The sequence below is a fragment of the Rhinoderma darwinii genome, chromosome 5, assembly GCF_050947455.1.
Source record: "Rhinoderma darwinii isolate aRhiDar2 chromosome 5, aRhiDar2.hap1, whole genome shotgun sequence".
NCBI lineage: Eukaryota > Metazoa > Chordata > Amphibia > Anura > Rhinodermatidae > Rhinoderma > Rhinoderma darwinii.
This window is the reverse complement of record NC_134691.1, coordinates 159655758-159682848: the sequence shown is the minus strand read 5'-3', so window position 1 is coordinate 159682848 and position 27091 is coordinate 159655758. Positions and strand designations below refer to the sequence as shown.

Genomic DNA, 27091 nt, shown 5'->3' with positions numbered 1-27091 from the left:
TTATTCCTGAAGTGGGACATGACGAATTGATCGATGATAATCTTCAGAGCTGCTAATAAGATCTGAAAATTCATATCCTCTCATAAAATGTCCTCCATTTTGTTCAGCATAGCCTATTAGCTGTCTTGCAAATACAGGCTCAACCTAGAAAATAAATAACACAATGAGACAATGACCCAATAATACTTGGGGGTAAACAGAGTTCCAAGAAGAACTTCATGCAATGGTCTTGAAATTTATACGATTTTGTCCTTGGAAACATCTGATTTAATGAGCTCTGAACAAACAAACAAACAAACAAACAAACAAACAAACAAACGTGTATATATATATATATATATATATATATATATATATATATATATATACACACACACACACACACACACACACGCATGAGGCCTACCTTTGTTGGTTAATGGCCTAACATTTAACAAGCAAAAAAAGTGCCAGTGGGCCCCTGCTAAGTCTCAAGGTGGACAATCTTGCCTTCTTACCCTTGGCACTATTATGTTACATTTTATATCAAATGAAACAATTTCCCAGGTATTGGAGATATACATTTTACAAAAAGCTATTAATCATTATTACATGTATTTAGCTACATCAGCATCATATATTACAAAGAAAATAGCACATGGTACTGAAAGAAAAACATCTCTTACATGAGCTGTAATTAATTTCCTTCCTCTTTGAGGGTCCGAAAATTCTTCCCCAAAACACAAAACGATCTGAAACCTTGGAACTGGACGTCCATGGTGAACAAATGCCTGTAACTCTGATAAATGCAAGAATATGTGTCAACAGAATACAGAGAAAATGATAAACCAATGTTTCAAATAATCCACTAATATCATTAGATGTACAGACTTCAATAAAAAAAAATTTCAACTGTAACATGTATACGTTATTCCAGTCATTTACAGAAAGATCTTCCAAAGTCTTCAAAGAGGACATGAAAAGAAAACCTTATTACTCACTAAATAGTATACTATATACTATGTTAAAATCTGCCAATGATCAATATAATAAGCACATTGGTATCATCCCAAGCCAACAACGGGAAAACTTCTAGGGAAGGTCACTCCTTTTATGCTTTCTCCAGCCCCTTCCTTTTGTCCCCTACTTATTTTTAATCTACTAAATGTTTGTTAGGAAGAAGTAGGGAGTATGACCGTAGGATTAGACTACACAGGCATAGATTTGCCAAGGAGCTATATACAAAACAATAAGACTTTTTTTTTAATGAAGACTTATTGCAAAGTTTCCCCTTTTTTAACTCTAAATGCATTGAAGAAATAAAAAGCATTGGTTGCAAAGGTGGACATAGCCGTTTAGTTGATGGACTATCCTACTCTGGATATCTTAGGAAATTATTAGTATTCTTTTTTATTTCTTAGCTTCATATAATATTGAAATTAAAGCATGGAATTCCGTTCTGCCATCTCTAAGGGCCCCTGTAATTTTAAAGTACATCTGCACGTATTATACATTATGTTGCCCAAGTAATAAAATCCCTATATGTTTACTGCTATATGGATGTAAATAAGTAAAATGTTCGTGTCATCTTTGAGATTTTAGTTAAGCACCAAAGTAGATGTATATTATATAAAGAACTTAGACCGCATATTCCAATTTACCTGTTAAAAATTGCTGAGTATCAAATAATTTGCAAGGTACATCTCGCTCTAGCTTATTGGGACGATCACTGTACATGGACAAAGGACCCTCCCAGTAAATTCTGCTCTGGCACAGTCTCTTCGCATATATTCCATCATGAGCCATCCAAATAAGTACACCCCGCTCCAAGTGACTTAGCAGCTTCTCAATGTTTTTCCGCAGACTACTATCCTCAGGATAAGGGAACAAAATTTGATCCATGCGACTTATTTCCACGCATTGTCCATGTGAAATCCTGCATCCTTCTGGACTAGATGTTGTTCTTTCATCAACCAGGATATCTCGGTAATAAAGGCTGATATGAAGCCGGCAATCTATAAAGTAATTGAAAGTCAAAAGGAATAATTCAACTTTTTGGACTATCCTATAATTTGTGATCCTATCAGAGCTGGTTCGTAATGGTGTGATGTAGTCTAAGTATGAGTAATGGAATTGGCTAAAGACGTGTGTGTCATGTGAAGTTGGATGACATGACTGAGTCCCTACTGTGTGCTACCTCCCAAGCCCACACACCATTATTTTAGTTCTCCATTATGATATATTTAGAGGCATTGGGTGAATATGGGAAGTAGGACAGAAGTCAGGCAATGTGAGGGCTAATTTATAATTTTAGAAAAAGCATAAAAAAACATAAAATATATATTAACCTTGCTTTGGTACACTGCACAAGAGAAATACAATATAATAGATAAGCATTGACCTATTGTGCTTACATTACAAATTCCAGCCTACATTTGTTGATTTGGGCAGCTTACCTGATAAAGTAATGGCTTCTCCAGATCGTAAGCTTGGTTCTATTGAAAGTCCAGTAGTTTGGGACTCTGATGGTGGGCAAGCATAAAAAGAGCCAGTTACTTGGTAACCTATTAAAAAAGGACAAAACATTTTTTTAATTGTATGTTATCCATTTGTATGATTTTTTAATCAACTCTACATTTACTTAAAAAGTTAACAGAAAGAAATATGCATAGCACTCTGCCTAAAGAGCACAACTTTCTCACACCAGTTTCTATTGCGCTGACATATTGTGGTTTACACAGAAAGACTACATGTACAATCCTCTGCCTGTAGCTCCTAGGATGTACCCATAGTGTATGACTCATATAAAATTTTTGCCCTTAAGAAAAAAACTTTATGACAAAATTCAAGGGATATTTGCACTAATTCATCAAAACAAGTTCAAAAAGTAGCAGTTACTTTTACCTTCTAGATGGATCACCAGTTTTATATTATAATCTGCTCTAAGGAAATGACAGTTGGACATTGATTGATATAGACAAGAGCTCTATTTTTCAGAAGGTACAACAGCAATTCAAAAAATAAATAAAAAAGTTTTGTTATGTGAACAATCACTAAAATGCCCTTTTGTTCTGAAAAGTTGTTTGGGCTGCTGATAAAAAAATTACTGGCATATTTAAAAGTTTTTATCATTTGAGAGCTGGACTGAAATATCAGGAGATTTAGCATTATTTCGTTTTCCATGTCATTGACAATAATCATTTTGCTTGTAACTAGGAAAATTGTGGCAACAAGTCCTTATAATAGACAATGTATCAACAAAAAAAAAAACAACCGGTGAATATGCGGTTTGTACAGAATTTTTTTTAAATAAAATGAAATATCTAACAAGTTATTAGATAAACAATTAGAATTAAAAGCACACTGACCTATACTGACGTCCCAAAAGTAACACAACCCTACAGGGATAGGCAGATTCAAGAACCTTCACCAGGGTATTCTTGTTTTCTACCTAATTTATCTGGACAATATATATGGTGACTAGTGTATATAATATTTCTGTATTCAAGGTAGCTCTCCTCTAGGAGGAAAAACTGTTTTAGCGCCATCTATAGGTAGCACCTGTAAGTCTATGTCTATGATACAGATATAAGCCAAACCAGAGATGTTCATCTGCAGACTGCACTGCAACCAGTGGCGTAACTACCGCCGTAGCAGCCGTAGCGGCTGCTAGCGGAGCCTCCGGCCATGGTGGGGGCCCGTGCCGGCGGGCGACACGGGCCCCCTCATGCCGCGGGCCCCGTAGCGACTCCACTGAACACGACTACGGCAGAGCAGGGAGGTATCTCCCCGCTCTGCCATTAAACAAAAGACATGTATCCCCTATCCACAGGATAGGAGATACATTTGTGATCGCTGGCATTGATAGGGAGAACGGGGGACTGAAAGTCCCCTGAAGTTCTCCATCACAAACCTCGGACTTCCGGGGTCTGTGTCGGCAGCTCCGTAAAAATGAATGGAGCGCCGGTCGCGCTTGTGCGCATGCGTGACCAGCGCTCCTTTCATTTTTATTGAGCTGCGCAGACTCCAGAAGTCAGAGGTTAATCATGGAGAACTTATGGGAACTTTCGGTCCCCCGTTCTCCCTATCGCTGCCAGCGATCACACATGTATCCCCTATCCTGTGGATACATGTCTTTTGTAGGACACACTGTAGGTCGCATGTTTTTGGGAGGGGAGACGCTGTATGGCGTTCCCTACAGGGGGGGGGGCTGTATGGCATTCCCTACAGGGGGGGGCTGTTTGGCATTCCCTACAGGGGGGCTGTATGGCGTTCCCTACAGAGGGGGGTGCTGTATGGCGTTCCCTACAAGGGGAGGGCTGTATGGCGTTCTCTACAGGGGGGGTATGTATGGCGTTATCTACAGGGGGGTCTGTATGGCGTTATCTACAGGGGGGCTGTATGGCGTTCTCTACAGGGGGATGTATGGCGTTCTCTACAGCCCCCTCTGTAGATAACGCCATACAGCCCCCCCTGTAGAGAACGCCATACAGCCCCCCTGTAGATAACGGCATACAGCCCCCCCTGTAGGGAACGCCATACAGCCCCCTCTGTAGATAACGCCATACAGACCCCCTGTAGATAACGCAATACAGACCCCCCTGTAGATAACACCATACAGACCCCCCTGTAGATAACGCCATACAGACCCCCCCTGTAGATAACGTCATACAGACCCCCCTGTAGATAACGCCATACAGACCCCCCTGTAGATAACGCCATACAGACCCCCCTGTAGATAATGCCATACAGACCCCCCCTGTAGATAACGCCATACAGCTCCCACTGTAGAGAATGCCATACAGCCCCTCTGTAGATAACGCCATACAGCCCTCGCTGTAGATAACGCCATACAGCCCCCCTGTAGATAACGCCATACAGCCCTCGCTGTAGATAACGCCATACAGCCCCTCTGTAGATAACGCCATACAGCCCCCACTGTAGAGAACGCCATACAGCCCCCTTTGTAGATAGCGCCATACAGCCCCCTCTGTAGATATCTACAAAGGGGGCTGTATGGCGTTATCTACAGGGGGATGTATGACGTTATCTACAGGGGGGACTGTATGGTGTTATCTACAGGGGGATGTATGGTGTCATCTACAGGGGGGGCTGTAAAAAAGGCACTATCTACAAGGGGGGGGGTTGTGTGACACCCAGGGGAGGGGGGGCCCAGTCAAAAGTTTGCTATGGGGCCCGGTCTTCCCTAGTTACGCCCCTGACTGCAACGGTGTAGTTGCTCTTCATCAGTACAGTCTGGTTGGCTGTGTGAGATGCCATGGGACTCTATGAGGGCCTATAAGCGGTTGGACATTGACTAACAGGGTAGCTACCTATTGGCGGTGAGGTGTTCCTCCATTTGGAGTTTACCTATTTTGCCTACTTTTTCCCATAGAGAACTTCCCTAAAGATGCCCTACCAGCTTGAACTTTCTAAAAAGAATTACAACCATGTTTATGTATTAAATTTAGAAATGACTAAGTTCTGAGTTTAAAACACGTATTACCTATGTTATTTTGGAGCACATTAAGACAATTTACAGCTTGACTCCAGATGCTTTTGCATAAAGTTTCTGTTTTATATTGGAAATAGGAAGTTGTGTTAAGACTGGAGAACTGGAAGTAGACATTTTAGATAGGCAGCCTGGCTAATCTCAATGTACGAATATCCATCCATACAATAGATCGCTTAGATGTGTGTCTGCGAGAGAGCACACTATAGATGTAAGAGGTAATGACCCAATGTTTAAATAAAGTTTTTTTGTCAAACATATTTTTACGAATTTTTAGTGATTTTTTAAAATGTACTATGCGTAGAAATCTCCTCCATAGAAGTCAATGGGTTCCCTCCTGTTCACAGGTGCTTATGGCTCATGTGGCTGCTGTAAAGCAGAGCTCTAAATGCTGTTAAAAGCAGCTTAGGCAAGATGGCCGCCCCACTAATCATGTACAAAAAATAGAATTTAAAAAAACTACAATAAAAAAATAAAAGCGGATTAAAAAAAAAGATTGTTTCACTATCTGGTTTTAATTAGGAAAATTAATATGAAGGTGATACATTATGAAGGTATATGAACAATAATGGTATTATGAACAATATGAAGGTGATACTGTTGAAAGGAAGTGGAAAAATCATACATACATAATACAAAATACAAAATCATACAATATTTCACAGAAAACCAAAGAAAATTAATCCAACCATACAGTTACCACATAATAGTGCAGTACAATTCCCAAGTAAAAGAACTAAGCAAACAAGAGCCCACATAATAGAAGCCATATAAAGTTTGTTCTATAAAACCATCCGTAACGCTTCTACAATAGTGGCATCCATAGTGGTTGTATACCAATACCAGATCTAATATAAAAGTCCTTTTTACAGTGTGCATGTTAAAGTGCCAGCATAGGGCATATCTTACTGTGCTTCAGTGAACCCGTAATATTACCAGCCATAGTGCCCTATAATAGTGCCTGCTATAGAACTCCTTTACAAGCATCACCCGCCCAGCAATTCTGTATTAACATTAGGAGCATTTCTATAGTCCCTTGTCCTCCAGGTTTAGAATTAATCCTCTGTGCACAACTACAGGTCCTGTTGTCCAGTTTATAACAGTCTGTATTGAATTGCTTTCGACTTCAAACTGTTGTAAACTAGATTAATTTTACGGTGGAGCACAAAGAGGGGAAACTAAGGACATCTGACTTTTACTAAGGGATCACTTGATTTCTGTTAAATATTATGAATGCCACAGGGATAATGCAATGCAATTAAAATATAATTTATATATTTATCCTATCTACCCACCGTAGTATTTAAAGGGGATGGCCCCTTTAAGAAAAAATATCAGCAGTGCATTTTTTGTTAAACTTACTATTTGACTTTATTTCCAGCTCAGCATCGTTTTCCAGGGGTCATAAGCCATGTCTCCTTGTTATGACTGCAGTATCTTCCTTATGGCCACGGCTCCTGTCCGTAATATAGCTGATGACGGAGGAGCATGTAACTAGACACGTCACTCTGCATTCTCCATTGTAAGGCTATGTTCACACGCTAAAGTAAAAACGGCTGTAAAATACGGGGCTGTTTTCAAAGGAAAACAGCCTCTGATTTTAAGCCATTTTTAAAGCATCAAACGTTTTTTGATGCTTTTTTGAAGCTATTTTTCTATTGACACAATGAAAAACGGCTCAAGAAGTGACATGCACTTCTTTTTATGGGGAGTTTTTTTTTTATGTGCCGTTTTTTCAAACGGCCACGTAAAAAAAATGCCCAGTCTGAACGAAACGCAGTTTTTAACATTGAAATCAATGGGCAGCTGTTTGGAGGCGTTCAGCTTCAGTTTTTTCTGGCGTTTTTCGAGGCATTTATGCCCCAAAAAAACGCTTTAAAACACTGCATGTGAACATAGCCTAACACAGTGGATCCTGGAAACGAGCACAGATGCTCTGTGTTACAATGGGGGATGCAGAGTGACGTGACTAGTCTCATGCTCCTTCATCCCTAGCCATCTTATGGATGGGAGCTACAGTAACAAGTAAAATAATGCTGTCATAACAAGGCCGCGTGACTTATGATCCCGGGAAAACGATGCTGAACTGGAAATAAAGTCAAATAGTATGTTTAACAAAAATACTGTTGATAATGCCAACCCCTATAACTAATCATTGAGGCCAGGATGCTCTATAGGCCATGTTTTAGCCGTGAGCATGAGGTATTTTAATCAAATTGACTGAATAGATAAAAACTAATGGACATGAAAGCATCATGTGAACAATATGATTTTATTTTATTTTTTTAAATAAGGTATGACGATGCAGATTTCCATAGAAACTGTTCTATAAATTTATATTATACATATTTCCTGTCCACCAGCTGCACAAGAATACAACACAACTTCATATATTAAGCTGTGGTTTGCCTATGTTTCAATGTTGCATTGATTGAATATGATGTGCAGTGATTCTGCTCTGCAGTATTACCACAATATGTAAAAATGCCACGACTGTCAAGTCTACAAGCTCCATCGACATAGCAAGATTAATATAGACTTCTGAAAAGCTAAAGACAGACACTAACTTGGTAAAATTAAGTCTATAAGCAATACAGTCAGCTTTATTAAAATATATATATATATATATATATATATATATATATATATATATATATATATATATATACAGTGAAGGAAATAAGTATTTGATCCCTTGCTGATTTTGTAAGTTTGCCCACTGTCAAAGACATGAACAGTCTAGAATTTGTTTAGGCTAGGTTAATTTTACCAGTGAGAGATAGATTATATAAAAAAAACAGAAAATCACATTGTCAAAATTATATATATTTATTTGCATTTTGCACAAAGAAATAAGTATTTGATCCCTTTGGCAAACAAGACTTAATACTTGGTGGCAAAACCCTTGTTGGCAAGCACAGCAGTCAGACGTTTTTTGTAGTTGATGATGAGGTTTGCACACATGTTAGATGGAATTTTGGCCCACTCCTCTTTGCAGATCATCTGTAAATCATTAAGATTTCGAGGCTGTCGCTTGGCAACTCGGATCTTCAGCTCCCTCCATAAGTTTTCGATGGGATTAAGGTCTGGAGACTGGCTAGGCCACTCCATGACCTTAATGTGCTTCTTTTTGAGCCACTCCTTGTTGCCTTGGCTGTATGTTTCGGGTCATTGTCGTGCTGGAAGACCCAGCCACGAGCCATTTTTAATGTCCTGGTGGAGGGAAGGAGGTTGTCACTCAGGATTTGACGGTACATGGCTCCATCCATTCTCCCATTGATGCGGTGAAGTAGTCCTGTGCCCTTAGCAGAGAAACACCCCCAAAACATAATGTTTCCACCTCCATGCTTGACAGTGGGGACGGTGTTCTTTGGGTCATAGGCAGCATTTCTCTTCCTCCAAACACGGCGAGTTGAGTTAATGCCAAAGAGCTCAATTTTAGTCTCATCTGACCACAGCACCTTCTCCCAATCACTCTCAGAATCATCCAGATGTTCATTTGCAAACTTCAGACGGGCCTGTACATGTGCCTTCTTGAGCAGGGGGACCTTGCGGGCAGTGCAGGATTTTAATCCATTACAGCCTAATGTGTTACCAATGGTTTTCTTGGTGACTGTGGTCCCAGCTGCCTTGAGATCATTAACAAGTTCCCCCCGTGTAGTTTTCGGCTGAGCTCTCACCTTCCTCAGGATCAAGGATACCCCAAGAGGTGAGACTTTGCATGAAGCCCCAGATCGATTTCGATTGACAGTCATTTTGTATGTCTTCCATTTTCTTACTATTGCACCAACAGTTGTCTCCTTCTCACCCAGCGTCTTACTTATGGTTCTGTAGCCCATTCCAGCCTTGTGCAGGTCTATGATCTTGTCCCTGACATCCTTAGAAAGCTCTTTGGTCTTGCCCATGTTGTAGAGGTTAGAGTCAGACTGATTAATTGAGTCTGTGGACGGGAGTCTTTTATACAGGTGACCATTTAAGACAGCTGTCTTTAATGCAGGCACCAACATGATTTTGAGCGTGTAACTGGTCTGGAGGAGGCTGAACTCTTAATGGTTGGTAGGGGATCAAATACTTATTTCTCTGTGCACAATGCAAATAAATATATATAATTTTGACAATGTGATTTTCTTTTTTTTTAATATATATAATCTATCTCTCACTGGTAAAATTAACCTAGCCTAAAAATTCTAGACTGTTCATCTCTTTGACAGTGGGCAAACTTACAAAATCAGCAAGGGATCAAATACTTATTTCCTTCACTGTATACATATATATATATATATATATATATATATACATACATACATATATATATATATATATATATATATATATATATATACACACATATATATATATAGATATATACACACACACACACACACACACACACACACACACACACACACACATATATAAATACATTTCTGTTGTCTGTTCTTTCGGCACAGCCAAATTACTGGACCAACCTGCACCAAATTTGGCACATAAGTAAATCGAAGGTTTTACACCGGGTTTCAGCTCTCTAGGGCCTACCGTCGTTGACATATTCGCAAAAAAATTGCAATTCAAAAGCAAATATGGCAGCAATGGCTTCGACATCAAGGCTCCTCCTCCATATGACATCAGATGACCCGTATTAGCCAATTTAAGCTCGCAGGTTCTTCGTTCTTAGCCTCACTAACATACACACAGTTTTACAGCAGGCTCCTATAACAACCCAGTCATTTTTGTTTTACCACTGGTTTCCATAACAATCCAGCCATCTTTCTTTACTCGCCGTGAACGGACTGTACCTATACTACACGGTACCTATACTGGATTTCAATATTCTCATAAATTGAACCCCTTTCAGACCAGTCATGCCTCCAAAAAGGAACCCTGCACTTGGACGAAAAACTCCTGCAGCAAAGCGCATGACTGTTGCACGAGCTGCATCAGTAGGAAACAACGTTTTTAACCATACACACAAACAACAAACAAATATACACGTGCGAAGCCGGGGAACTCTGCTAGTATACAATAAATAGTAAACTCATTTTTATTTTCTTCTGGTGTTTTTACCAAAATGTTTTAAGCACTTTGCCAGTTCACGCAACAGAAAACTGCCCCCAAGAAATCATCATGAAACCACAAGAAGTAATTTCCTGGTGAAATTTGTCTTTTATTCAAGTACAAAATTCTGAACTCTGAAGAAGTCATGCATTTCAATGTTCTATATATTTCCAATTGCACCAGAGTTTACTTATTAAATATTATGGTCAGTAATATTTACAGTGCGGATAGAATAGGATCCTGTGGTATCAAACACACTGATAGGATAAAGTACAAGTGGTCTTCTTGAAATCTTACTAACAGTTCAGATTCCATCAGCATGTTCTGATCAACATAAAGAATCACTAAGTAGAAGTATAGAACTGTTCTTACTGTTATCACAGGACGTGTTTTGCCATAGGTGACTACGTGCTGGAAAGGGGACATTTGCACACTGGTAAGGAAGATCGGGATGGGGTTGTTCATAGTCCCTCCAGCTACGTTCGTAGGGCATCATGAAGTGTGGCACCTGTTAAAAAGGAAGATCAATCATCTTAATGTATATGCTTTGTAGCATTAAAAAAAAATCAAGCAGCGTACAGGTAGGCCACAGGACATCATGTCATACAACACACCCTACATACTCTGTATTGTAGTATCTGTAAAGTATTTGCATATGTCTCATTATTTTGTTTTTATACTTTACTTAGTTATCTGGTGTAAAATGTACTGTCTGACGGTTCTCCCCCTGCTCGGAAGCGCTTTTTTTTTATATACCCTATCACAATGTGAAGATTCACTATCTGCTTTTCCAGGTTATTTTTATTTAATTTTTATCATTTGTCTTTTTCATCACATATATTCAATGTTTGATTTTGTTTATTATATTTGTTGTGTTTTTTTACAGTGTTTCGCCTCACATTAATGCTTTTCACTTATATTTTTCATTGTTTCATATGGCATATTCAATTACGTGTAAATTGTATCTTTAAACTAATTTATTAATTGTCAATTAATGCTTTTTAGATATTGTTCATCTTTGCACAAAGTTAATAATTGTCAATATTATTATGCTTTTTGGAAAGCCGATGTATCTGAGTACGGGCTCATAGACTTTCTATTGAGTCCGTACACCGATACATTTATTTCCGGGAAAAAGACAAACATAAACTAAGCAGCTAAGCGCTCACACGAACGCTTCAGCTGCTTCATTCTAGCGATTGATGGGGGTCTCCGTGCTCGGACCCCACCAATACAAACTTCTGACATGTCACTATGACATGTCAGAAGTTTGTAGAACGTTTAGCTACACTTTAAGAAAAAACACCAAAAAAAAAGGTCTAACATCGCTGTCAATTCCTGAAGGAATTTTGAGGCAGATTTTTTTTGCCTTACAAAAAACGTGTGTAAACATACCCTACGAGTGTAGTGCTTTTTTTTTAGCCATTTTCTCGAAACAATTTTTGGTAGGAGTGCCCTGAGGAAATTTTATTTTTCTAGTGCTGCCTCAAGTCCGAAAAGGTTGGAAAACTCTGTACTAGTCTACAGGATCCCGTCGTGGAGCACCTCAGTTCGTCGTGGGAACGGGGCCTAGGTGACTAAAATTTTTGTTTTTGTTTGGGGGCACTGTCTACAAGGGGGAGGTGCGGGGACTGTATGGCACGATCTACAAGGGGGAGGTGGGGGACTGTATGGCACTGTCTACAAGGGGGATGTGGGGGACTGTATGGCACTGTCTACAAGGGGGAGGCGGGGGGGGCTGTATGGAACGATCTACAAGAAGGAGGTGGGGGATTATGGCACTGTCTACAGGGAGGCTGTATGGCAAAATCTACTGGGGGGCACTAGATAGTGTGGGGGCCACTAAGCGGACATTATACTGTGTAGGGGTACTACAGGGGGCATAATACTGTGGGTACAATTAAAGGACAAAATACTGTGTCCTTGAAGGGGTTGTAATATATTATATTATTAAATATTATTATTATACTCTATTGGGGCACTAAAGCGGCATTCTAATTTTTTTATGGGTCATATTTTTTTAATGATCGGGGTGGAAAGATCATTTCGCACGGGGCGCCATCTATCCTAAGGCCGGCCCTGATTCAATACATTTATTTCTGTAATGGGGAAGTATGATAAAATATCTTCACATATTCCATTCAATAATTGAAGGTAGAAGGACAAAAATAATTGCTCCGGACCGGTGTCGGGCGCTGCTGAGTAGTGGGACAGAAGCTGTGAGTCCACAAGGTCGTCTTAAAAAAAAGCTTATTTTATTGGTGAATAAAATGGCACAACGCATTTCAATCCTGTACTGGGTTCTTCCTCCTCTGTCCAATAATTGACTGTCCTAGCATCCAACTTATTATTATTATTATTTTTAACTTGCCTTAGAGCGCATGTCCACATGTCCCAGGTGAGGACATTTCAGTCCGGTATGCAAGAGCAGCACACAGACGCCGTACATCACATGACACCTACGTCATGTGTAATCCTGGTGTGCCGGCCTCTGATGTAAGCGGATGCAGATTCCGAAGCGTTGCCGCACATACTAATACCACATGATGTCAACGTTAATGCAATGTACTGTAGTTATACATGTTTATTTTAGACTTTGGTCAGCACTTTATTAAACGGTTCATGGCCGCTTAGAAAGAGGATCAAACATTTAGGCCCCATGCACACGACCGTGTTTTTGGGGCCGCAATTCCCCCGAAAATCCACGGGAGAATTGCGGCCCCATTCTTTTCTATGGGGCCATGCACACGACCGTAGTTTTTGCGGTCCTTGCACAGCCCGGGAGCCCGGACCGTAGAAAGAACGGGCATGTCTTATTACGGCCGGTTCTGCGGTCCGGGCTCATTGAAAACAATGGCGGTGGCCATGTGCATGTCCCGCGATTTGCGGGCGGCCTGCGGTTGACAGTCCGCTGACAGTCCGCAGCCGGCTGACCCGAAAATCACGGCCGTGCACACGGCTACGGTCGTGTGCATGAGGCCTTAGAGTGCCATTCCCAGACAATGTCTTTCAGCCGAAACACACGATGGGTCCGATGTCATTTCCCATGGTCTTTCTAACATGGGTCTGTAAAATGTTGTTTATTTTCAGTTTAAAGGGGTTTTCCGATCCTAAAAATTAATGGCCTATTCTCAAGATAGGTCATAATAGCTGATTAGTCGAGGTCCGACTGCTGGGACCCCAGCTGATCAGCTGTTTCGAAGGGGCCACAGCAGTAGTACGAGCGCTGCTCCCCCTTCATTCCAGTCACTGCTCATACTGTGAATCGCCGACACAGCAGTAGCGGCGGTTCACAGTATTACAGTCGTCTCCCATTCACTTCAATGGGAGACGGCTGTAATACTGTGAACCGCCGCTACTGCTGTTACGTGACCTGTGGTTGCCGTCCTTTCTGTGTTGTGGGACTCATTTTTAATGTGTGTTTGTTTATATAAAGATATCATTTTTTATTTGGCTTCTTATGCACTCTTTTTTTTCTGATGTTGGTTTAGAAGTTATGCTTTTGACTGCAGCCTTTGATGGTCATTTGTTGACAAACAGTTCATAGGGCCTGTTCACATCAGTGTCAGGTTACGCTATTTTTTCCGTGAAAAAAACTGCAACTTTACGAAACTGAAACCAACTGTAACGGAAGCATATCCATTGAAAATCAGTGGTAATGCAAACGGAAGCTATAGCTCTGATGGAATGGATGAACGAAAAACCCAAACGGAACCCGGCGCTGATGTGAACAGGGCGATACACTTTTTTTTACTATTTTGGTAGTTACAGTATATGTATGTCTTCCACTATTATTGGTCTGAAAACTCTGTATATAGTTTTGCATGGAATGTCTTTTTAATAATTTTATAATGAAAAGTTCTGCAACTTTTTAGTAACCTGTGTATATGTTTCAATTCATAATCATTTTCAGGATCTCTGCTTGTTATCGGTGAATGTAAACATTCTTGTTTAAAATCAGAAGCTGAAAACCTGTCATGACCACTTCTGACAGTTGAGAAAATTGAAACATAAAGTATATTTCTAAGTTGCGGAAATTTTCATTCATCATTAGAGTTTCATTATACAGTGATGAAACTTAATTTACATAAAATGTACAGCTATGTATGTATATATACAGTATATATATATATATATATATATATATATATACATACAGTGTGGGCCATTTATATGGATACACCTAAATAAAATGGGAATGGTTGGTGATATTAACTTTCTGTTTGTGGCAGATTCGTATATGGGAGGGGGGAAACTTTTCAAGCTGGGTGTTGACCATGGCGGCCATTTTGAAGTCGGCCATTTTGTATCCAACTTTAGTTTTTTCAATGGGAAGAGGGTCATGTGACACATAAAACTTATCGAGAATTTCCCAAGAAAAACAATGGTGTGCTTGGTTTTAATGTTACTTTATTCTTTCATGAGTTATTTTACAAGCTTCTCTTTGTTTACAGCCATTGACATGTCGCAGAGGTTAACACGTGAGGAGCGGATAGAAATTGTGTTGATGTCTGGTGAACGCAGTACCCAGGTCATTGCAGCAGATTTCAATGCAAGACACCCTACGAGACCACCCATCTCCCATGCTACAGTTTGCAAACTGCTTGCCAAGTTTCGTGATACTGGTTCAGTGTTGGATTTGCCCAAATGTGGACGCATGAAAACTGTCACTAATGAAGAAACATCAGTGGCTGTCCTAGCTTCATTCAGCAAGAGCCCACAGCGTAGCACTCGCCGCATGTCACTGGAGAGTGGCATCAGTCGAACATTCCTTCAGTGGATATTAGCTACTCACAAATGGCACCCTTACAAACTCCAGCTGCTGCAGCATCTCAACGAGGATGACCCAGATCGGCGCACTGAATTTGCAGAATGGGCAAAACAAAAATTGGAACAGGACCCTCAGTTTACACAGAACATTTTGTTCAGTGATGAGGCAAACTTTTATGTGAATGGTGAAGTTAACAAACAAAACCACCGCTATTGGTCTGACACTAACCCACATTGGATAGATCCCTCCAAGACTGTTGGAACACAAAAATTGATGGTATGGTGTGGTATATGGGGTACAAAGATAGTGGGGCCATTCTTCATCAATGGAAACCTCAAGGCCACGGGATATCTGAAATTGCTACATGATGATGTGTTTCCCTCTTTATGCACTGAAGCTGGCACGTTCTCTGAGTTTTTTCAGCAAGATGGTGCACCATCACATTATGGGTGTCAGGTCCGAGCATTCCTAGATGAACAGTTTCCTGGAAAGTGGATTGGTCGTCGTGGGCCAGTTGAATGGCCCCCTAGGTCTCCCGATCTGACCCCCTTAGACTTTTATCTTTGGGGTCATCTGAAGGAAATTGTCTATGCTGTGAAGATACGAGATGTGCAGCAACTGAAACTACGGATACTGGAAGCCTGTGCTAGCATTTCTTCTGCGGTGTTGCTATCAGTGTGTGAAGAGTGGGAGAAGAGGGTTGCATTGACAATCCAACACAATGGGCAGCACTTTGAACACATTTTATAAGTGGTCAGAAACTTGTAAATAACTCATGAAAGAATAAAGTAACGTTAAAACAAAGCACACCATTGTTTTTCTTGTGAAATTCTCGATAAGTTTGATGTGTCACATGACCCTCTTCCCATTGAAAAAACTAAAGCCGACAACTAAATGGCCGCCATGGTCAACACCCAGCTTGAAAAGTTTCCCCCCTCCCATATACTAATGTGCCACAAACAGGAAGTTAATATCACCAACAATTCCCATTTTATTTAGGTGTATCCATATAAATGGCCCACCCTGTATATATATATATATATATATATATATATATATATATAAATTCATAGATTACAAAGCTAATCATCTGCTGCAGTTAAGGGTTTTCTGATGTTTAACATTGGAGGTGCAGGGAGGGGGTAGGGGCTGTGGCACTTTGATTTCTCATCTATTTATGCTACTAACCTGAGAGTGTGGCTGTAGAGAAGTATAAGGCTGAGGTACAGCAAATGGAGGGTTCACTATTAGCTGATTATCTTCTGTGCCGAGCTGTTTTAGACCTGTAATATATCAATGATATAAATGTTTAGCGATGAAATTAGATATTAAAGGGGTTTTCCCATGAGAGACATTTATGACATATCCTCAGGATATGTCATAAATGTTAGATAGAAGCGGGTCCCACCTCTGGAACCAGCACCTATCTCTAGAACGGGGCCCCCTAAACCACATTCTGCCGCTGTGTTGTGGATTAATTCCGACCGTAAAAAAGGTTACATGGTCGGGTGTTACAAAAACAGCGTATCTCGCTGAGCTACGCTGTTTTCATAAGTCCCATAGAACTGAATGGTAGTTACGGAAATAGCGTAGCTGGCATGCTACGCTGCTACCGTAACTTCTATTCACTACTATGGAAGTTACGTAAACAGCGTAGCTCGATGAGCTACGCTGTTTTCGTGACTCCCAACCATGCAACCAAGTAGTGGCCGGGAGGCAGCAGGAACAGACAAAGGTAGAACAGGGTTTAGGGTGCCCCATTCTAGAGATAGGTGCGGGTCCCAGAGGTGGAACCCGCATCTATCTGATATTTATGACATATCCTGTGGATATGTCATAAATGTCTCTTATGGGAAAACCCCTTTAAAGGCTATGTACACCTTTGAAATTGTTTAACTTTCTAAATACTTTTTTATTAAAAATAATTTTTACTTTTTGAGCTGCTTTGTATCCTGTCTACAGAGTAGTTGTATAGTGCGCTGAGACGTGAAACTGTAAGGTCAGCGGCACTGACGGGTTCAGTGACAGCGGGTCCTGTGTGTCTCTGACACGCAGGATCCACCTGTAATCATCGAAGTTATGAACTTAGATGTGATCAATAGCAGCTCGATCTTGCGTGTCAGAGACACCCAGGACTTGCTGACACTGAACCCGTCAGTCCCACAGACCTGACATATAAAGGTTTTAGCGCTAGGTACAGCTGCTCTGTATACAGAATACAAAGCAGCTGTATCCCAAAAAGTAAAAATAATTTTTAATAAAAAGTATTTTGAAAGTTGCAATCACACTGATAGATATTTTTATTACAAAAAAAAACAACGATTTTGAAGGTGTACATAGAATTTAAATTACTTCCGGAACATTACCTTATTTCTAAAATCTATTCTGGCTGTCCTGAATGTGCCTTATATGGAGGTTTTTTTTGTACATGGCATTTTGTCAGTCCTACGGGCGAGCCATGTCATATACCACATTGATTTTATCTCTAACCACAAGGTTGTCGTTGCCAATCACCAGGGCTGGATTCTTTATAAGGCACAAGACAGCCATGCATTAAGTGCGACCATGTAGAAAGCCATGCCTACTCAGAGCTGGATTATAGTGCATACAGTGGAGCCGGAGACTGTGACAGGACAATGCTAACAAAATGTATCTCACATATAGGGACTGGGAAGACAATTTCCTGCACTAAAAGTCTGGCGTGTCATATTGGCAGAATATACTCAGTGGTTAGCCTTTAAAACATTTTCTTACTTCTTCCTTGGTTTGTTAAGAAACCACAAGACAAAGTCATTGGAAGGACTTCTTATAGTCACATTGAAAAAGGGAACATATTGGGGGAAGGATGTCTTACCTTTCTTTACTCCTTCTGGAACAATTTTGTACACCTTATATGGGTCTGATATATCCAGTTGACTTCTCTCTACTAACTCTTCAAAGTCATTACTCTTATTTAAGGCACATCGTAATCTTGTCTTCCATGTGGGAGGATCTGGTTTGTCAAAACCCTCTCTGAATTTGCCTTTAAAAAGTGCCCATGCCTGTTAAATGCGATAAATACAAATGATGATCACAGAATACAATAAAAAAAGCTAAACTGATGAAACACGATGGCATCAACCACTGTGTGTAAACATAATAGCAGAGGTGCTCCCTGATACAGGCACTAGATTTACAATACGGTCATATGATATTGATGTCTAACATATTGAAAAGCATATTTGGAGCTTTCCATATTTATGACAAATTTCGACACTGAGAATAATAAAATAAGTACTCAAAAATTGAGACTGAACCATTATATTCCATGTATAAAACACGTTCTCAAGTAAACCGTTATTATACTGGTAGATAGTGGTACATGAGGGCGCGGGCATGCAGAGGAAGGTCAATATTCTTTTTGCGCAGCAAATATTTACAGTTATATGTGAACAGGCACATAATAGCTGAAAGCACAACAAACTTCTTTGTTCCTTGGTTCCATGCTGATCTCTTCTCCAATCTCAACCGCCAGGAAGTTACATGTGAACAGCCTATCGGCAGCTGTTCCAGGTAATTCCCGCTTCCAGTGTCATTCTATATCATTATAGATCAATACAGGAGAAGGATATCTGTGCAGTGGGTCACTTTTGCGGGGACAGTTAAAGGAAGGAAGAAATACCGGCCAAATTTCTACCCACTGTTGTTAGTAAAGTGTGCTGCCGGATGCAAACGGCACACCTCACCTTATGGACAGAGCAGCTCTGACTGAACTTAACAAAAATCAGAAGTAGCGATAAGCAAAACTGAAAATTAGCTGTATTTGCCACTAATAAGAGAATGCAGGTCAAAAAAGAGATCCTTATGTCAGTATATCAAGCTTAGGCTCTGTTCACATTGTGTTTGAGCCTTCTGTCGGTGGTATGTGTCGGGAGTATTTTCCCACATATACCTCCGATAAAAAGCTTCCACATATGCATCGCCCATAGGAAATCATTATAAAAAAAAGTATACTGCACGGTAAACTTTTTTTTACTGTATGCTTCGGATGGAATAGTACAGACTAATACCCTACTCTGTACAGCAGAAAAAAAAATGTATGCCTGGCGCATACCGGACCAGAGTGTGTCAAAAGGAGCACTCTTTTGGTACACGTGGGATCAATGGGGCCCTATGGATACATTCGGCATATGTGCCAGGAGCTTTCACGGTGCATACATTGAACATAGTGGTAAAATGTAATGTGAATTCACCATTTTTGCAGCTCTGTAGGAGGAAATTCAACCTTTTGTGAAATGCCTGCAAAGCAAATTTCCACAGATCTCTAATCAGAAGGGATTATTTTGTTATCAGAATCTCTCAGTACAGCAACCTCAGGGTTTAGGTCTGCAACTTCAAGCGATCCAATGTCTTCAAAGCAGTAAGATATTAAAACAAGTTTGCACATTTTTAAGGTTCATTAAAGTGTAGCTAAACATTTGACAAACTACTGATATGTCATAGTGACATGTCAGAAGTTTGGATTGGTGAGGGTCCGAGCACTGAGACCCCCACCAATCGCTAGAACGAAGCAGCTGAAGTGCTCGTGTAAGCGCTCAGCCGCTTAGTGTCTGATCGGCTTTTTCCGGAAAGCCGATGTATCGGCGTACGGCCTCATAGACCGATACATTTATTTCCGGAAAAAGCTGAATAGACACGAAGTGGCTGAGCGCTCACATGAGCACTTCAGTTGCCTCGTTCTAGCGATTGGTGGGGGTCTCTTTGCTCGGACCCCCACCAATCCAATCTTCTGACATGTCACTATGACATGTCAGAAGTTTGTCAAATGTTTAGCTACACATTAAGCCTTTTCTGAGTTGTTTTTTTTTGTAATGTGGAACCTATCTTTTACATAAAATATTTTGGGAGATATTTACTAAGAAAATGTGCAAGAATTCTGTTGCAAATTGGGCCAAAAAAAGTGTAGTACAGTGTGTGCATTTGTGTCAATGTTACGCCTATCAAGGAAGAAAAAAGTGTCTAAAATGCCTGGCAGGCTGTGCCAAATTTATAATGTCCTGTGTGCCATATTGATAAACTTTGTGCTATTTGTGCCATTTGCGTCAACTTTCACGCTAACCCTCTGTGCCTACTTACATTTCTCAATTTGTTCCCTCTTCTGAGTTATTCCAAGAACAGCAACTAAATACATTGTTTTCCTCTTAAATATTATTTTTTAATAGCTCTGTCAGTAAAGATAGGTTCAAACTGGAAGAAATGTAGAACATACAGGAAGAAGCACCACACTCCGTGCATCTCCCCGCAGTCTCTTCTGAATCTGATAAGTATGTTACACATTCTAAGGTAAAGCTTCATGTTTATAGAAAATGAGACAGCCCTCTGCTGGTAAATGAGTCACCAAAAAGTTCACTATAGAATGATAGTTAGTGGAAGATCAGGGGAAGGTGAAAAAAAAAAAAAAAAAATAAATTTTAAAAAAAATAAAAAAAAAATAAAAAAAAAATACAAAAAAAAAAATATATATATATATACATACATATAAATAAAGCAAAATTATTAGGATCGAGCTATGTGTGGTTAATTTTAAAATAAAGAAAATGTATAAAGAAACTAACACAATTACAGGATAACCGATCAGATATCATTGAGTAGATACACTGTTGGCAGGAGTCCAATCATTTTTGACAGTAATACTGTTAACAGGACTATTAAGTATTACTGTGGGGCCTGATGGTCATCTGTATATGAATGACACCAGGTTTTATTTTTTTAAATGACCAAATGACCAATATTTCTGCATTGAGATGACATCGCATTGTGTCTTATTTAAATTTAGAAATACCACAAACCATAAATAGATTAAATACAAACATGAGAAAGAAAGGAAATCTACTTAGAAAATCAGCCATTGTATATGTTAAAAGCATTACATGTACGGTATGCACTTAATTGTTTCTTTATTCTGTCAGTATACTTGATAATGGTTATAAACAAGCCAAGTATTAAATATTTAAATTTTTTAGTCGATAAACTAAATCAACACATCAAGGCTACATTAACACGATAGTGAAAAACGGCCATGTGACGGCCGTTTTTGAGGACAATGTAGTTCTATGGCTGTATTCACACAACCTTTTTTAACAGCCCGTGAATATTGCTCATCAAGAAATAGATTATGTGCTATTTTTGGCCGTTTTCACGGCCAGAAGATCCGCATAGAACTCAATGGATCAGTTTTTAAGGAATCCTTGTGACGGCCGTTAAAAACTGATCCTGGCCAAGAGGACTCCTGGAGAAGCCCTTGACGTCACTGCCGGCAGAATTAGAGGCAGAAAAATGTGCCATGGATTTCAAGGAAAATCAGCGCGTTACTCATGGATTTTTTTTATGGAGTTTTCCAGTATATGTGCCGTGGATCCTTGCATGGATTTCCAACAGATTTTTTTACGTATCTAATCAAATTTGAAAGATTTTACACGAATTTCAGTACAGAATACACATTAAATTCTGTGTGAACAATACCATTGTGTGAACATACCCTTAGGGTCCAAATTTTAAAAACTCAGGAGATTCCTATGGTAAGACACAAGACTAGAGAGGACCATTGTATAAGGAAGCAATAGGGAAGCAATCCTGGCCGCAGTACTGGAGAGAAGGTTTTAATTAAACAAAAAAGGAAGGAGAACAAGAGAGGATGAAGGGAGAAACTGTTGTTCAAGGCCCCCCTGCTCCCCCTGCTCCCCCTGGATCAGCTCTGTCTCCAAAAAGTTGATGGCGGCAGTGGTCCTGTCCATAGTTTTTAAGATAGCAGCTGTCATGTGATACAAGATGGCGATTTACTCACAGTGGACAGCAATGGTGATTCCACCTATAGCTTTCAAAATGGCAGTGGTCATGTGATTCAAGTTGGTGGCGGTCATTTGATGTGAAACATAGCTCTCAATATTGCGGTGGTTATAGGATTCAAGGTGGAGGTGGTCATATGATTTACTCACATCACTGCCTCCCTGAATGCTTGAATCTCCTATATCTGTGCACGCAATAAATGCGTTCAGCACTGGCGCAGAAAAACAGACATTAAGGGAGCCAGTCATGTGAGCACCCCAAATGACCGCCACCATCTTGAATCACATGACCACCGCCATTTTAAAAGCTATAGGTGGGATCACCACTGCAAAGATCAGATACCAACGGGAAGATACAATGAAGTTCAGATAGGCTTTTGTACCAGATCATTTTTTGTTCTCCTGAGCCCAGCAGGTGATGGATAGATTTATATCTATAAGACAGTCCAAAGGAAAGTTTAGCTCTCTTACCTAGTCACACAACAAACCCAGGCACAAACCTAGGAAGCAATGTATGCAGTAGATACAAAAATAAATAAATAGTAGTAGTAGCAGTAGTAGTAGTGGAAACAGCTGAACAATCTAGGAATGAGTCTGTTCCAACTCCTAAGAGGAAAACTGGGTTCACAAAAAAGTGAAATAAGTGAACTGTGCAGTGGGAAATCCTTAGCTTGTAGATCACTTGGCTCCAAATGAAGGGAAGAGGAGAAGTGAAAAGTCTTTCCTATTACATATTAAGTAACAGTCCACTCATGGTAAGGACCAGGGCCGGCCTTAGGTTGAATGGCGCCCTGTGTGGGCCGCTCTATTGCCGCCCCCTACACAAAAATTAACCACATATATAGACATGCTGGAACATATATACCGTACATACATAAAGGGAGATATTTAGACATAAAGGCAAATATACATACACATTCTGGAATATATACATACAGGTAAATATATAGACGTACAGACACATATAGGGTATGTTCACACGGCCTATTTACGGACGTAAATCGGGCGTTTTTGCCCCGAATTACGCCCGAAAATAGCGCCTCAATAGCGCTGACAAACATCTGCCCATTGAAAGCAATGGGCAGACGTTTGTCTGTTCACACGAGGCGTATATTTACGCGCCGCTGTTAAAAGACGGCGCGTAAATAGACCTGTCACTTCTTTGGCCGTAATTAGAGCCGTTATTCATTGACTCCAATGAATAGCAGCGCTAATTACGCCCGTAATTGACGCGGCGTTCAAGCGTCTGCACATGCCGGTACGGCTGAAATTACGGGGATGTTTTCAGGCTGAAACATCCCCGTAATTTCAGCCGTAACGGACGCCCTCGTGTGAACATACCCATACACACACACACACACACACACACACACACACACACACACACACACACACACACACACACACACACACACCGGCAGATAAACACAGACAGGAAAATATACAAATACATAAAAGGCACATGTATACAAGCACAAAGACACATTCACAAACAGACCCATATATACCTAGTACAGATAATGTTGTAGATTTCATGTGCAGCCCTATGTAAAACCACAGATAACACACAGTAATAACTGAGTACAGATAATGTAGTATATATTGCCTGCAGTCCTATGTAACACCACAGATAACACAGTGATAAATCTCTGAGTACAGATAATGTAGTAGACGTTGCCTGCAGTCCTATGTAACACCACAGATAACACAGTGATAACTCTCTGAGTACAGATAATGTAGATGTTACCTGCAGTCCTATGTAACACCACATATAACAGACAGTGATTACTCTCTGAATACAGATAATGCTGTAAATGTTACCTGCAGTCCTATGTAACACCGCTGATAACACAGTGATAACTCTCTGAGTACAGATAATGTCGTATATGTTACCTGCAGTCCTATGTAACACCACATATAACACACAGTGATTACTCCCTGAATACAGATAATGCAGTAAATGTTATCTGCAGTCCTATGTAACACCGCTGATAACACAGTGATAACGCTTTGAGTACAGATAATTTCGTAGATGATAACTATACCCACAGACACATATAAAAACACACACACGCACGCACACACACACACACACACACACACACACACACACACACACACACGCATATATATAAGAGCAGCAGAGTATATAAGGGGCAGCAGGATATATAGGGGCAGCAGGGTATATAAGGGCAGCAGGGTATATAAGGGGCAGCAGGGTATATAGGAGGCAGCAGGGTATATAAGGGACAGCAGGATATACAGAGGGTAGCAGAATATATAGGAACAGCAAGGTATATAGGGGGCAGCAGGGTATATAGGAGGCAGCAGAGTATATAAGGGGAAGCAGAATATATAGGGGGCAGCAGGGTATATAAGGGACAGCAGGGTATATAGGAGGCAGCAGGTTATATAATGGGCAGCAGGTTATATAAGTAGCAGCAGGATATATAGGGGGCAGCAGAATATAAAGGTGGCAGCAGGATATATAGGGACAGCAGGATATATAGGGGCAGCAGGGTATATAGGAGGCAGCACAGATATCTTTGTTTTATCTGTTCTACTTTAATATTAAACACACACTTTTACAAAGAGACAAACACAGAGACACATACTGTATACACAGAGACACACACTGTATACACACACAGAGACACACACACACACACACACACACTGTAACATATACACATACAAACACAGAGACACATAGTGTATACCCACTACACACACACTGTAACATACACATACAAACACAGACACATACTGTACACACACACACACACACACACACAAACACACACACACACACACAGATACACAGAGACACTCCCCATCTCTCCATTCTGACAGGCTTCGTGCAGGACGGGCTGTGGGCAGAGCTTCCTCCTCTGCTCCTCGGCTCTTATTTACTCCGTGTGTGTAACTAAGAACAGAGCACAGAGTAGAGGCAGAGCCCAGTGGCGCCCCCTACATGCTTGGAGGGGGCAGTGCCCTGTGCGCTTGCACACCCCTAAGGCCGGCCCTGCTAAGGACTTGAGCTAAATAGGGATCAAGCACGCATCGAAATTTTTATTTATTGCTTTTTTCTCCTTGTTTTAGAAGCAGTCAACCAACCACAATAGGATGGAAGCATGGTGAAAGTGAGGAAATTGGTTAGAACAGCTCCACATGCAATGCTAATCTGCATATTGGATTAGATTAAATTTGTACTATCCCAAGACATAGATATTGCGATAGGAATATCTTGATAAAATGTCTATTTTGACAGAATTTTTCCTATTAATCTATGACATTGTTATTACAAACTATACATAAGATATTACCGAACTCTATCTCAAGCAATAGTTTTCATTACATCTACATATGCACCTAGCCACCATCCCATATATGTCATACATAAAACCTGCAAAGTTGGTTAATAAGGTCTTAGGGCCTGTTCACATCAGCGTTGGCTTTCCGTTGAGTGGTTCTGTCTGAGGTTTCCGTCGGGAGAACCCCTCAACGGAAAGCCAAACCGAAACCTTAGCTTCCGTTTGCATCACTATTGATATCAATGGTGATGGAAACACTGCTAATGGTTTCCAATTGTCACCATTCCGGCAGGTTTCCGTTTTGACGGAATCAATAGCACAGTTGATGTTGTGGCGATACGCGTGGGGCACTCAGACCTTTTTTCTCCTCTTATTGGACACTCCATGATTCTACAGGATATGTATACGCAAATGGTTTGATGCAATATTTTTTCTATCCGTGTCCATACCATTATATTTATTTATTTGAGGAGTCTTTAGGTAGGTCTATTGCTGGGGTCGTTTGTGTTGGGGCACTTATCAGGGTGGTATTCCCCAGAAAGACCAGCTTTAGCATGTATTTGCTTTTTTAAGTGAATTTACTATGTCTATGTGGTGTATTTGTTTTCAATAAATGTATATGTTTTGTGATATATTCAGTGTCTATAGACCTTTTTTGCCATATACATACCCTTGTGTGTGTTTTTTGTCCTGACCATTTAAGATTATTTTATAGTCCAAATTTTAGATTCTATGTAAAGGTATGCAATGAAACACAACATTAAAAATAAATGTACTTGTATGCAAATGATTTCACTGGTAAACTGGATATATACTAAACAGCTCATAATCTCCACAAATCATTTGTCACAACTTAGTCATTTTCTGTGGGTGCACATGTGAATATTTCATTTTGATATTAATCTAGAAATTGTACCTTAAAGAGAGCTGCGTCTTCTTCTCTATTGTAATCCTGTTTCCCTGCATGTTTCCATGGAATGCGAAAGATGGTTCGATCTTCATTCTCCCATACCAAACCAGGATACTTCCCACTGTCAATCTGGTCTATCAGCCACTGTCTTAACTTGCCATTGCCACAACTAATTGGTGTCATTACACTCCCTTTGTCTTGGTTCATACCAAATATACCCGCCTTTTTTTTTTAGCACTGTCATAAATTGAAGAATAATAAAATGAAAAAGTGTTATAATTGGTAAGCATTATAATGAAGGTTTCCTTTATCTTCTAAAATCATATTAATCAACAAATAACTTAGAATGTATCAGTCATAATGTAGTCAATGGCCAAGACATATACAGTTAAAATACAATTGGATAGCACCAGACAAGACTTTTCAATGAGATAATTGATTTGGTCCATAACGAACATCAGAAAAAAGAATATATGCTCATAGTTCTTTCAAAACTGTGGTTATGAATCAAGAAAAACTTCTCGGATCTGTCCAGCAGCCAAACTGCTGATAAATCATACTGGAGAGAAATGTGTGGGCAACACTGCAATATTCAACAATGTAATGTTTCACTTGTCTATATTACTTTTTCCTAATGGAGTATCATGTGTACCAAACCTGAATGAATTCCGTGACAGTTTTAAGTTTTAGGCCGCGCTCATACAGCCATAAAATAACTGCATGTTA

General features: G+C 40.1%; 1 protein-coding gene across 1 annotated transcript; it reads right to left on the bottom strand.

The window, feature by feature from the left end:
* On the bottom strand, positions 1–26572 carry IRF4 (interferon regulatory factor 4). Its single transcript, XM_075828470.1, has 8 exons — positions 26372–26572; positions 18172–18358; positions 16506–16600; positions 10919–11054; positions 2436–2543; positions 1641–1994; positions 666–778; positions 1–144 (listed from the first exon to the last, which is right to left on the bottom strand). Exons 1-8 carry the CDS (start codon positions 26570–26572, stop codon positions 1–3), a joined length of 1338 nt encoding a protein of 445 aa, XP_075684585.1.
* Between the last annotated feature and the right edge of the window lie 519 nt (positions 26573–27091).

Bases quoted from the DNA above. Each gene is read 5' to 3' on its own strand.
- IRF4 (XM_075828470.1), bottom strand. From the start codon at position 26,572: ATGAACCAAGACAAAGGGAGTGTAATGACACCAATTAGTTGTGGCAAT. The intron at 18,359-26,371 runs GTACAATTTCTA...CGCATTTAACAG, and splicing joins AAGACGCAGCTCTCTTTAAG to GCATGGGCACTTTTTAAAGG. The intron at 2,544-10,918 runs GTAAGAACAGTT...CTTTTTTAATAG, and splicing joins AAACACGTCCTGTGATAACA to GTTACCAAGTAACTGGCTCT.